The following is a 12,124-nucleotide window of genomic DNA, read 5'->3' on the forward strand; positions in this document are numbered from 1 at the left end:
CCAATTAAACACCCTGTATAAATATAGATTTAAAGAGGTGGCCTTTTGGCCTATTCCACTGCGATCTTTTCACATCCATTGTAGTCCTCTAGTACAAGATTATATTCTGTAGCTAAACCAGCAGAGTATGGGCCACTTCGGCCAGACAGGCAGACAGCCACGCCCACCACAAAGCCACGCCCACCACAAAGCCACGCCCACGCCCCGCCCACCACAAAAGCCACGCCCACGCCACGCCCACCACAAAGCCACGCCCGCCGGGCCAATGAGCAATTAGCCCCGCCCACCGACCAATGAGAAGGAAGCCTCGCCCACCCACAGCATCGCCCATAGACCAATGAGATCAAAGTCCAGCCCAGCGACCAATGAGAACTTAGCCCCAATCACCGACCAATGATCAGGCACCGACCAATGGGAACACAGCCAGGCCCACCTACGTCACAAACCCTCGCCTTCCAAGATGGCCTCCTCTTTATTTCGTTTATCGCAAAATATACAGGGTGTAGTCAGAAAGCCAAATAAGACACTTATCCATGAAGCACCTATCTGCCATCTGCGTTGTTATTGGTTCGTTTATTACATGTAAGACATTAAACGAAAGAGGAGCAATCACAAAGACATTAGCAAAAGAGCATTAGAGCATGTCTCCGACCTGACTGATCATATATTGTTGGAAAGAGGAAGGCATGTTACCATATAAACAAAGATGTCAGCAATGACAAAACGGCACTATATCATATCTTCGTGTCTATTGGTCCAATTCGTGTGAATATGGTCTCGTTGGGAAAAAGAGGGGATATTGAATATGTTAACATAAAAACAAAGATGTCAGCAATGCCAAAACGACACTATATCTTCGTTGCTATTAATTTTAGCGCAACAGACATCGAAGGGAAGGAGAAACATGGCAACACTGCCAAAACGGTGATATATTAGTCCTATCACAGTTCTTCATCTTATCATGCCACCTGTCGGCTGCAACATGTAACTATGCCCAAGCCCTCTAGAAGAACGTATACCATTCTTACAGTACGACCATCAAACATCCTATCACAGTTCTTCATCTTATCATGCCACCTGTCGGCTGCAACACGTAACTAATTGACATTGCCAAAACGGCATTACAACATATCTTCTTGGCTAATGATCCGATTTTGACGTATGGGATATCAAATGAAAGCGGTGGCGACACAGATGGCAACTGTCAATTCTTCTTCTGTCAACGTTCAATATTAATTGCCAATTCTTCTTCTTCTTTTCCGTATAGTGCCTAACAGAACGTGACAGTGCCTAACAGAACGTGACGTGCATAACGTCACGTGAATCACGCGACGTAAATAACGTGACCTGATGGTTTCTAATGGCCTCTAATGGTCTCTGCTACACTCTATTCCCTAATGGTATAGACTATTTATCTTTAAACCATCCTAACAGTGTACCTCTTTAACGTGATATTTTACCGTGAATGACGTAACGTGAATGACGTGACGTGAATAAGACATTGCCAAAACGGCACTATATCGTATCTTCGTTTCAATCATACATTCCTACAATGAACATATACCATTCTTACAGTATGACCAGCAAACATCCTAGATCTCTCTCCAATCATACATTCCTACAATGAACATATACCATTCATACGCTGTGGCCAAACCAGCAAACATCTCATGTACAAGTCTTTTCAGAAAAAAATGCGTATTATTTTTATGTAATTTACTGAATAGTTGCATACTGTATTTTATCTACGGCAAGCCGGGTAATATGAATTTTACAGTTTGATATTAAAGATCTGTGATAAGAATATATGAGGGCCATAGACGGTTCTTTAATAGCCATCAGGCAACAATTTCCCCTGATCATGTTTATAAAACATACGGAATGCACTGTATATACTAACCCAAGCTGACAACATACTTTGCAGATATGGATTACGATCAGCTTATAGGTTTATGTACAATTCCCTTCGTAAAGGTACATAGGCGTGCATCCGTGCGGGTTAAAAGTCGACCGTCCTTTTTATACTCCAAAAGGAGGACCATATTTAAAGGTATTATGTATCAGATATATTGAGAAAAAAATTATATACACTTAGAGTATACCTAGGTAGAAAAAAAAACTTTTGTTAATGTATAAAGACATATCTAACAGTATTGTCGTAAAGAAAAAGCATATCGTAAAGGTCTTCAAGTTAAAGCTAACATAGCTCGTGCTGATTTTTTTTTTTCAAGGATAATCTGAAACAAAGGTTACTCGTGTTGATTTCCAAGGCACCCATGAGGTACAACACATACCTCGTTGGTGTTTTATCGTGGACACCATCCCCTAGAGGCCTACAACCACCAAATTTCCTCAGAGGAATCAAATGTGATGTTGATGCAATATATATATTTGTGATAGCATAGAACAAGCGATTGTTGCCCCACCTTCTAGTAAGTAACGAGCAAAGATGTAATGATGTTACAAAATCACAAATTTGTCCATAGCCGAAAACTGTTTATTGTATTTTAAAAATACCGGAAATGGTTCAGCAGGTATCTTTTTATTAACATTATTTATAGTACGATTTTTATAACGAATATCTTTTAGTGACCTTAACTGAACATCTTTTTTAAACATACAGGAAATGGTTCAGCAGACATCTTTTTATGATCTGATTGCCATCTTTTATTCATATTAATGTTAAAACATCGAAACTTTGGTACTAATTCATTCGTTACTATAGTAATGAGAATGAATTATTGAGGGTAAATGCGATAACTCTAGGTTATCTAATCTTAAAACTAGGTATTTTTCCGACTCCTGTTTTGTGACAGGCTATCGAAGACTTAAAACTAAATCGGGGAAAAAGAAGACCATTAAGTTATCGATTGTCTTAACTTGGAGGCTACACGAGCAACGGTTCTAGAGTTAACCAGAACGGCTCATTAATTTGCCAGTGGGCTATATCAGATATCTTTTAATGGTCTTAACTGAACATCTTTTAAAGATTTTTTAATCATGTAGGACAAACGACAACTCACTACAACTTTTTAGTAACCCACTTTTCAGTGTGACAGACGATCGGTTGTATCGCAGAGGAAAAAGCATCCACTGTTGACAAAACAAAAAGTAATCTATTAATATATAACTTACTAATTAAAAATGTTGATTGTGAGTGTTAAAAAGGTATAGTGTATAAAATAAAAAAAGCTGAGTCTGGGCCATAGTTTAAATTTTAAGTTTTTTATAACCATAAGGTAAGGATGTAAAATCTTCAAAAAATTTTCTTTTTGCTGAGTTTGGTCTATATTTTTTTTCAAGGGTTTTTGTGATAACACAATGATCCTGTGTCCTTTGTATTTGTTTAGTCACCACAGAAACAGGGTCAGACTTCATAAGTACCATCGTCTTAATGGTATCGAAATTAACTAATTTAGATGCCTCATAATTTAGACAAATACCTTTAACCTTACAACAAATTTTTTCTTTACCGTTAGGCAAAGTGTATTTATATGCGTAATTTTTAGGCCCTCCAGAAACAAACTCCGAAATATATCCACCACCAAGCTCATCTGTTAGATCACCGAGGCAATCACCTGTAGGAAGGTTTGGCAAACCAAGCTTAGAAAGGTATATTATGGAATCTGTGTCATAGTAATAAGCTCTTTTGCGAACCCGATCTAAATAGGAATATAGTTTGAGACGAGCCAGAGTCGTTACGTATGATGCCAGAACAACATTAACTGTTGACGACATTGAGTACGCCTCCTCCACATACTCCCACGTAACAACCAGTGTGTCCTCATTTACAGGGATCACCGTATTAACATGAATGGATGGATTAATCAACATAGCAAAAAATTCTCCAGACTTGTTTATTATGGATGTTTTAGGGAGGTTCTCTCGCTGAGCGAACTTACCCCAGAAAGAATTGAGCATAAGCTTAGCCAACGACCTCAGACCAGGGTTCTCCGTTATGTCGGAAAACTCCAGCCTGACATCCTCCCTCTGAAGAAACTCCTCGATGTACCGGCTCTTTTCCTCATCCGATACACATCCTCGCGGCCACCCTGAAGCTTGTTGTTTCACTTTGATAAATTTGTTCATCATATCGGAAAAAAGACCTTTCTGAGATTTCGATAACTGTAAAGTATCATAGGACCATATCTCATAGGTCTCAATTATTTTATAACCCTTTGATAAAGCTTTCACTACCTCCTCAATCACCCAAGTACCTGTTAGAGCCCGTTCATCATTCGAATGCTCACACTCTTCTTCCGCAAAGTCCTCTCCACACTTTCGGCATAAAACGAACATACATTTACTGTTCATCTTGGTAGGAAGAACAGGATGATAGAGGTTTGTAGGAGGAAGCACCTTACACTTTATTAATCCAGATAACTCAGTAATGTCTACAGCAGTGCATTCCTGTCCAATATATATTTTCTTTGGATGTCCGATTGGGAACTTTCCGTACTTGCATACCCACGGATAAAGCGAACAAACATCAACGTATTTAATTTTTTCACCATCTTTACACTTGTAATACTCTACAGTATTGCCTGTACGACCACCATATAAAGCATCTCTAGGATTCAAAGGTAAACTAGCCATAAGAGGATGCCCCTCGGTATACGCCTTTATCTCGGCCGTCAGCATTTTACGGAATTGACATTCCCACATTTCAACCACCTCATATCCTATTGATCTGAGATGCTTAACTTTAGCAATTGTTTTATCATGACGATTTTCCATACAATCTGAAGGATCGTCATGAAGGGGTGCAGTTCTATCTGTAGGGTAACAAGTAGGACAACCGTGATAATAACAACCTTGAAAATCAAAGATGGTGTTTTCGTAAAGACCGTCTACCCTACAATTTCCAATAAGAGCTTCAGGTCCTCTGGCAGCATGCTGAATTTTAATACAGCGTTGCTTCTCTTCCCACAATAACCACTGCAAAGCTATTTTCGACTGATTATCTTTGAATCGATAGCCACCTTTTGGAATAAGGCCTATTGTGTTTGGTTGTAAGAAATTACGCCTGAATACCTTGTTACACGTCGATGCAACAGTTGTTGCCTCGAAAAACGGACAGACATTTGAAGTATCCATCAACTGTTTTCTGAAAGTGAGACAAGCCTTAGTCAAAATCTCAACATCGCTAATACAATATTCAACAATTTCCTTTTGAAAATCAAAAACGTATCCCTCATCTACTCTTTCAGCGTGCCACGCGATCAGCTTGTCACGTGCATCATCTTTTAAATTATCGGGATCGTAAAATTTAAGATCAGGCATAGGTCCAACATAAGATTGATTTTCCTCTCTGTTAAACAAATGTGGAAAATATCCCTTTTTCAACTCTGTCAACCCAAAAGCTTTAGGTAGAGCAGACAACGCCATTGGAAAGTAATTAAGACTATCAAGAAAACGAGCGTTACCAACAGCCATTGACACCAACTTTGTACCACGCATAATCAAATCGGGAGTAATATCAGTCTTTGTTAGAATATAATTTAACACAAACTGATGGTCGAAGCCACCACCGTTATGGGCCATAACAACGACTCTTTTGAATAACTTACGTTGATTAAGTACAAACTCCATAAACCGTTCAATAGGGTTGTTTTTTAAAACTTGCAGATGAACACCACATTGTGTACACATGCGGGTATCGGATTCCAAACATTTGTCGCAGCACTGTTTAAAAACACACAGGTTAGGTTCTTGAAGAAGTGAACCATCAGGCATTACCGTTTCTTGACGAGTTTCCAAATCATAAAATATAAATAGAAAATCTTTTGACGGTGGCCTACCAGAATCGGGCTGTATGTAACAAAGATGATCTGACGGACAATTTTTCTTACAAGTTTTACAGAAGACCTCACCACAGACATGACTTTTGGTGTAGATCTTGTAACAGGTCTTACACCTTTTGATTTTCTCACAGACCGAACCAACATGAGCATTGAAACATGCCTTACCGTAGAAGTTTCGACCACATTGATCGCAGGGTATTTTCACGCAATCTTTGGAACAAGCTGGTGAACGACGACAAGCAAAACATGTACCACCACATCTGTGGTCGTTTTTGTTGTTAAACGGCTGGTGGCACTCCTCACAATAATATCGACAGCAAAAAGCAGCTGTCAAAGAAGTGATCACGTTAAAGTGTCCTTCATGATACAAAAGATTTAACGCTGGACCATTAGTGTTACCACAGAACATAACGTCACGACCCTTGCTACCATAACTATACACCACAATTTTGTAATCTGTGAGGTGTCCCTGAAACTGTTGTAGTTCGGGTATTCCTGCCCCTCCGACAGGAATTGTTACATTAGCGGCTTCAATCAGTTGATGGGCTCTTTGTCCTTGTATTTTTCCAACATCTTGACGTACCTTCTTCCATTCTTGGTCCTTATCTACGTGAGCTTTTGCAACCACAAGAGCACGAGGTAAACAAAGATTATCCTTGTTTTTAATAACAATAATTCCTTTCCTACGGGCACACTCTTCGGTGAAAGAGTTATAGTTGTAACCACGACCTTTACCTGTAGGCAAACGCACCGTCGTAATACCCAAACAAAATGTCTCGGTATTGAGGCCTGCAGAATTTGACTGATAAATGGAACTAATCTTATCCCATATATCATCAACGGTCACTTCAGAGGCAGGTTTGAACCGCATCCAACCCTGACCTCTGGCAAAGTCTTTCGAGCAAAAAGTGAAACCGACCTGATCGGTTGGTTCCAAACCTTCTGTTCCCTTAAGCACAATCCCCTCGATGGCCTTTTTTACCCATCCCACAGGTTCCTCACTCTGCGGCACATCCCTGATTTTAAATTCCAGAGTTCGTCCCTGGAGGCCAAATCTACGGATTTTCTTAAAAGTATCTTTAGTGACTAAGAATTTGTTCATGTTTTCGTTATTAAAGGATGAGAAATTATTAAAAAATACTGACCAAATCAAACACCACTAAGTAATAAAATAATACATATTCAAAACTTAGAATTCAAAAATTTAGAACCCAAACTCTAAATATGTTTTAAAAATTTCAAAAAATTGTTTTCGACAAAATCAAAAATATTCAAAGTTTGTCACTCAACAGAGCACACTTCTGAACGATATAAAACTCACCAGAGCACACGTCTGAACGCTAGGAATATCTGAAACAGAATGAAGAAAATGCCGTAATGTAAGGTATTAAATATACTTCTAGTCGGACGGAAAACTAAATGGTATTATGTTATGCTCAAAAGGCCCCTGCAAAGTGTAGATTTGTGCTTGTTTCTCATAAGAATCAATGTAAAAATGCTGCATTTAAGACATTTATTAAACTTGGTTAATTTTTCAAGGAAGTATCAGTACTACCAACATAAAAAGAAGCAGTACGGCCAACTTAGAACAAATATTACCAGAAAGTAAAAGATACTTTGTGATGATTAGATTGGAGCAGGCACATAAAATTATAAGTCGACTCATTCATAGTTAATTCTTCATTATTCTATCACAAGAAGGATTCATGGTTAGGAATTGAAAGTGGGTTTCATATAATTCTTCCTGGTCTAGTTACGAAAATATTTGAAAAATGGGCAACATAATTATGATAGATGTCAGCTACTTAGCGAAAGATGTGGAAAATGTATGAAGAGAACCGATATACATATATCGAGATATGATGAATAAACACGACATTGAAAACTGTTCAGTTAGATTTGCATAACATTTCGGCGAGAAAACTCCCGCCACTTTCATCACTAACACACTCGATAACACAATAAGTTTTCATTCTTCGAATAACCGTCAAAGCAGGCACAGCAGTTGCTCCAGTATGAAACAGTACATTCAGTTAAACTTGATTAAGACATGTATCGAGCAAGAATTTATCCGAGCCAGCTACGCAGGCGCGTGTTTACCGGCTAGTTTAATATTTCATGAAGTTGCCAGCCAGTATGGGATAAAGACAGAGGTGGTAGTAGGTACAAAGTTCTACTCAAATGGAATTACGCCCCATTTCTGGAATGAACATACGAACTAGTATACGACCCAACAGATGCAATTACAAAACATCATCTACCTCATCAAATAGAATTTACGATGAAAAAAGGAATGTTATGTGTAAAAGCGGCGAAGACATAAAAATGTAGAATATTTATTATGATTTTCAGAAAAGCAAATCGACGACTGCCTATTTTAAAGAGGCTCCTGCAGGTCTGCTGGAAATACGAAAAAATATTTTTATTACTGTAGCAAAGATACTTAGGAAAAAATAAATAAATTTTTGAAGTAATTGTTTTTTATATACAACTCAGTTATTGACAATGACCTACTTAGCTATAAAACAAATAATTAAAGAATTAGGTTATATTGTTACAAACAATATATCACTTGTTAATAGGAAGTACGTCATTGATGCTTGTAGCAAAAAGGTTGTTGAGCGCAAAGAAAGTGTGATAGCAGAGAAAGAGAGAGAGAGATAGAGAGAGTTAGGTGCTGACACGTTCTGTCACGTTCTGTTAGGTGCTGACACGTTCTGTCACGTTATTTTACGTCACGTTCTGTCACGTTCTGTCACGTTCTGTTGAGTACTGTCACGTGATTTACGTCATTCACGTAACGCTCTGTTAGTTACTGTCACGTTCTGTTAGTTACTGTGACGTTCTGTGTCACGTGATTACTGCATGAAGTAAACTATGATTCAGCGTTATGTCTGAGGTTATACAGCGATAATTTAACGGTTAGCGCCAAGTCAGATGCAAGTCAGATGCTAGTCAGATGCAAGTCAGATGTATGCCAGATGCATGTTAGCTATATGTCAGATGCGAGTCAGCGGATATAGATAAAGGTGTTAACTAGAGAAACGGCATTCAGATACAAGAAAATTAACGGTGAACATCGTGTCAAGCAGCTTGCTAAGTTATTAGAAAAAGTATAATTAACTCAAAATAATAATGCAACGTGAACAACAACTCAAAACAGTTTTAACACCTAGTACTGAACCTCTTGGAGAACTAAACAATTATCTGAAAACTTCACATCAGACAGAGAAGCATGAAGAGACCAGCGGACACCAAAACAATCGTTTGAGAAATATGCGCCAGAAGGATGAAGAAGAAGATGAACACCTTCAAAAATATTGGCATCATTCACCAGACCTTGATAGAGCTTATGGTCCACACTATGTTTGGAAAACTGATAAATGGCTAATGGGTGATATGGAAATCAAATTTGCTCCTAAGAATATACTGATTAACGATAGCAAGTACAAGGCTACTTGTGGGCTATATACTGTTATAATTTTATATGTATCCTCAAGACTTTACACCAAATGATAGCCTAAACTATAAAAAAAAAAAAAAAAAAATATTAGAAGTCACAGGTGTTCATAGAGATTCCCTAGGATATTTGAGGCATCAAGCATTCCCGGATAAATTTAATAAGATCATAAAACCTTTGTTTAAAAATAACTCAAACATGCGTCGAAGCCCCTGTGAAAATGTTCGGAAAACTGAGAAAAAACATCGTAAGAGTGATGAACGCTCTGACCGACAATTTAAACAGCGCACAAGCATAGATTACGAGACATCATCGTTTAACCATTATGTCGTTGGACCTCTGGATAAAAATGTTAAAATAAATCGACTAGGGCATTTAGTTTTTAATTAAAAACTGTAATAATGTACTAGCATAAAAAAAAAAAATTTAAATGAAATAATAAAATGACTCATATTGTCTCTTATTTACTAACCCGATGCATTACAAAGAGTGTCAATATATTTTTAAAAATAAAAATAAGTTGGGTCGTACATAAAATAGAAAATGCAACACGAATTGTCTCTTATTTACTAACCCGATGCATTACAAAGAGTGTCAATATATTTTTAAAAATAAAAATAAGTTGGGTCGTACATAAAATAGAAAATGCAACACGATTATTATCACACTGTTAAAAATAAATACCAGCTACGCTTGGTCGTATATAAAATATAAATGACAGCTACGCTTCATTGTATATTGTTGAAAAACAAAAGTACGGTAGAATGCGGCATAAAAAGATACTGAAATAAATCATAAAATTGTTCAGAAATATACGGACGGGTGTTGCATCATACATGCCTGAAAAAACATGAAATAAAACATATTTATAATTCAAATTAGAAAATAAGAACTAAACGGTAAAATACTATTATCCTAATGCAGATAACAAGAAAAATGTGCTAAAAGAAGACGGAGTACCGCGCTAAATGTATCATAAAAAAAAAAAAAAAAAAGTTACTATTCTTGAAAACGAAAGTGTCCGGGAGTCGGCATACCGATTCTGAGCCACATGGCGATTCGGGTGCATGAAAGTGACCACATATCGGCATACCGATTCCGGGCCATATGCGGATTCTAGACCATGAAAGTATTAGAACTAAATAGTAAAATATGATTATCTTAATGTAAAAACCTACCTCATTTATTTATGTAACAAGGAAATATTAAAAGATGAAAAAGTACAGTAGAAATGAGTCATAAACAGCTATTATTATTTTAGGGATAAAACGTAAAATCAGTTAAAAATATTAGCGACAGATACATCCTACGATATGATAAAAACAAGTAATAAAATTACTATAATAAATCACATTGAATATAAGAATAAAATCACCTATAGTACACACATTTTATTGTAAGAGAAGTATATATAGATACAAGAATCATAAATACTTAGAAGACCTGCAAACAAGTTGGGAAGAGAGAATTAAAACCAGTATTACCCATAGATGAAAGGAAACACATGTACATCCAAATTATTTAACAAAAATAGCAAACCAATAAATTCATAAAAACCATATGTAAAATAAACAGCAAAATCTCTTACCTTAATTGAATATTTTCCACTGAACACTGCAACTATACTGTAGAAACTGTCAGATGTCGACTGTGGTATATGCTCGTCTGTTTCAGTATTTATAGGCGAAATTCACACAGCATGAACGTGATCAAATGTTTGAATGTGTTTTGCAAAAACAAGACCTTATAGTTTTAAAAATATGTGATAACATTTACACAAATAACAACTGCGGTTACATGTTCTCATCCGACTACATCCGGACTTTTAGCATTGTGGCTTGTCATATCTTTGGAGGTTAATATTAACAAAAATAACGTCTGCACTCTTTTCTTATCAACCATACACACCCGGCATGTTAACAAACAACTTAAAATATTTTTGTAAATATTTCAAATTATTCGATTTTTCATAATTTTGTACAAATATTTGTATCTTTGGAACGGATAATCAGAAATCAATGTATGACCCATCAAATTAAAGGATTTTGAATGACGAATTACGTTGTGATGTCTGTTTTAACACAATGTTCTGTATAAGGCCTTTTTTGGTACCATATAAGTACATTTTGTGTCAATATAGTACATTGAGAATTTGTAGTTTTTTGTTGTTTTCAGCCATAAATAATGACCGTAACACATTTGGTCAGTGATTTTCTTAATATACATGAAAAGACCTTTCTAATGATATATTGCACGGGGCACTTGGTGCAAAATTGAGCGAATTAGGATTTGCTAGAGATCAAACTGCGATAAGAGATTTTTCTATGCTAATGGCTTTGTTTTAACGTCAATAACAATAAATAAGCATTTACAGCTCAACCAAGTTATCCCTTAGGCCGTTATGGCAATGTACCATGTATCTTCGGAACGGATAATCAGAAATCAATGTGTGACCCATCAAATTAAAGGATTTTGAATGACGAATTACGTTGCGGTGTCTGTTTTAACGCCATGTCATGTATAACGCCCTTTGGACACATTATCGTTTATTATTTGCCTGATATGTCGAATCTTATCATGTAGCACCTCAAATTACAGGGTTTTGAATGACAAATTACAGGGTTTTGAATGACAAATTACGTTGTGATGTCGGTTTTAACAACATGTCACATATAACGCCTTTTTGACCCTCTATCTTATATTATTTGCCTGATATGTCGAATCTTATCATGTAGCACCTCAAATTACAGGGTTTTGAATGACAAATTACGTTGTGATGTCGGTTTTAACAACATGTCATGTATAACGCCTTTTTGACACATTATCGTTTATTATTTGCCTGATATGTCGAATCTTATCA

The 12,124-nt window shown here is 36.7% G+C and overlaps 1 protein-coding gene across 5 annotated transcripts in view; it reads right to left on the minus strand.

Moving 5' to 3' along the window:
- Positions 1–11,339, minus strand: part of LOC114334182 (uncharacterized) — an 883,857-nt gene extending 872,518 nt beyond the window's left edge. For 2 of the 5 annotated variants that reach the window (XR_007695930.1, XM_050641875.1), the window contains exons 1-2: positions 10,853–11,339; positions 7,126–7,154 (exon numbers count right to left, since the gene is read on the minus strand). Coding sequence is in view for 1 of the 5 variants with exons in the window: in XM_050641874.1 (XP_050497831.1) it covers positions 3,211–6,906 (3,696 nt within the window). In the remaining 4 variants the exon portion in view is untranslated. Of the gene's footprint in view, positions 1–228; positions 7,155–10,852 lie in introns of those variants that run through there. The other 3 variants (XR_007695931.1, XM_050641874.1, XM_050641876.1) reach the window with 3 other exon arrangements.
- Positions 11,340–12,124: the final 785 nt, after the last annotated feature.

This window comes from Diabrotica virgifera, chromosome 1 (genome assembly GCF_917563875.1).
Source record: "Diabrotica virgifera virgifera chromosome 1, PGI_DIABVI_V3a".
In the NCBI taxonomy this organism is placed as follows: Eukaryota; Metazoa; Arthropoda; class Insecta; order Coleoptera; family Chrysomelidae; genus Diabrotica; species Diabrotica virgifera.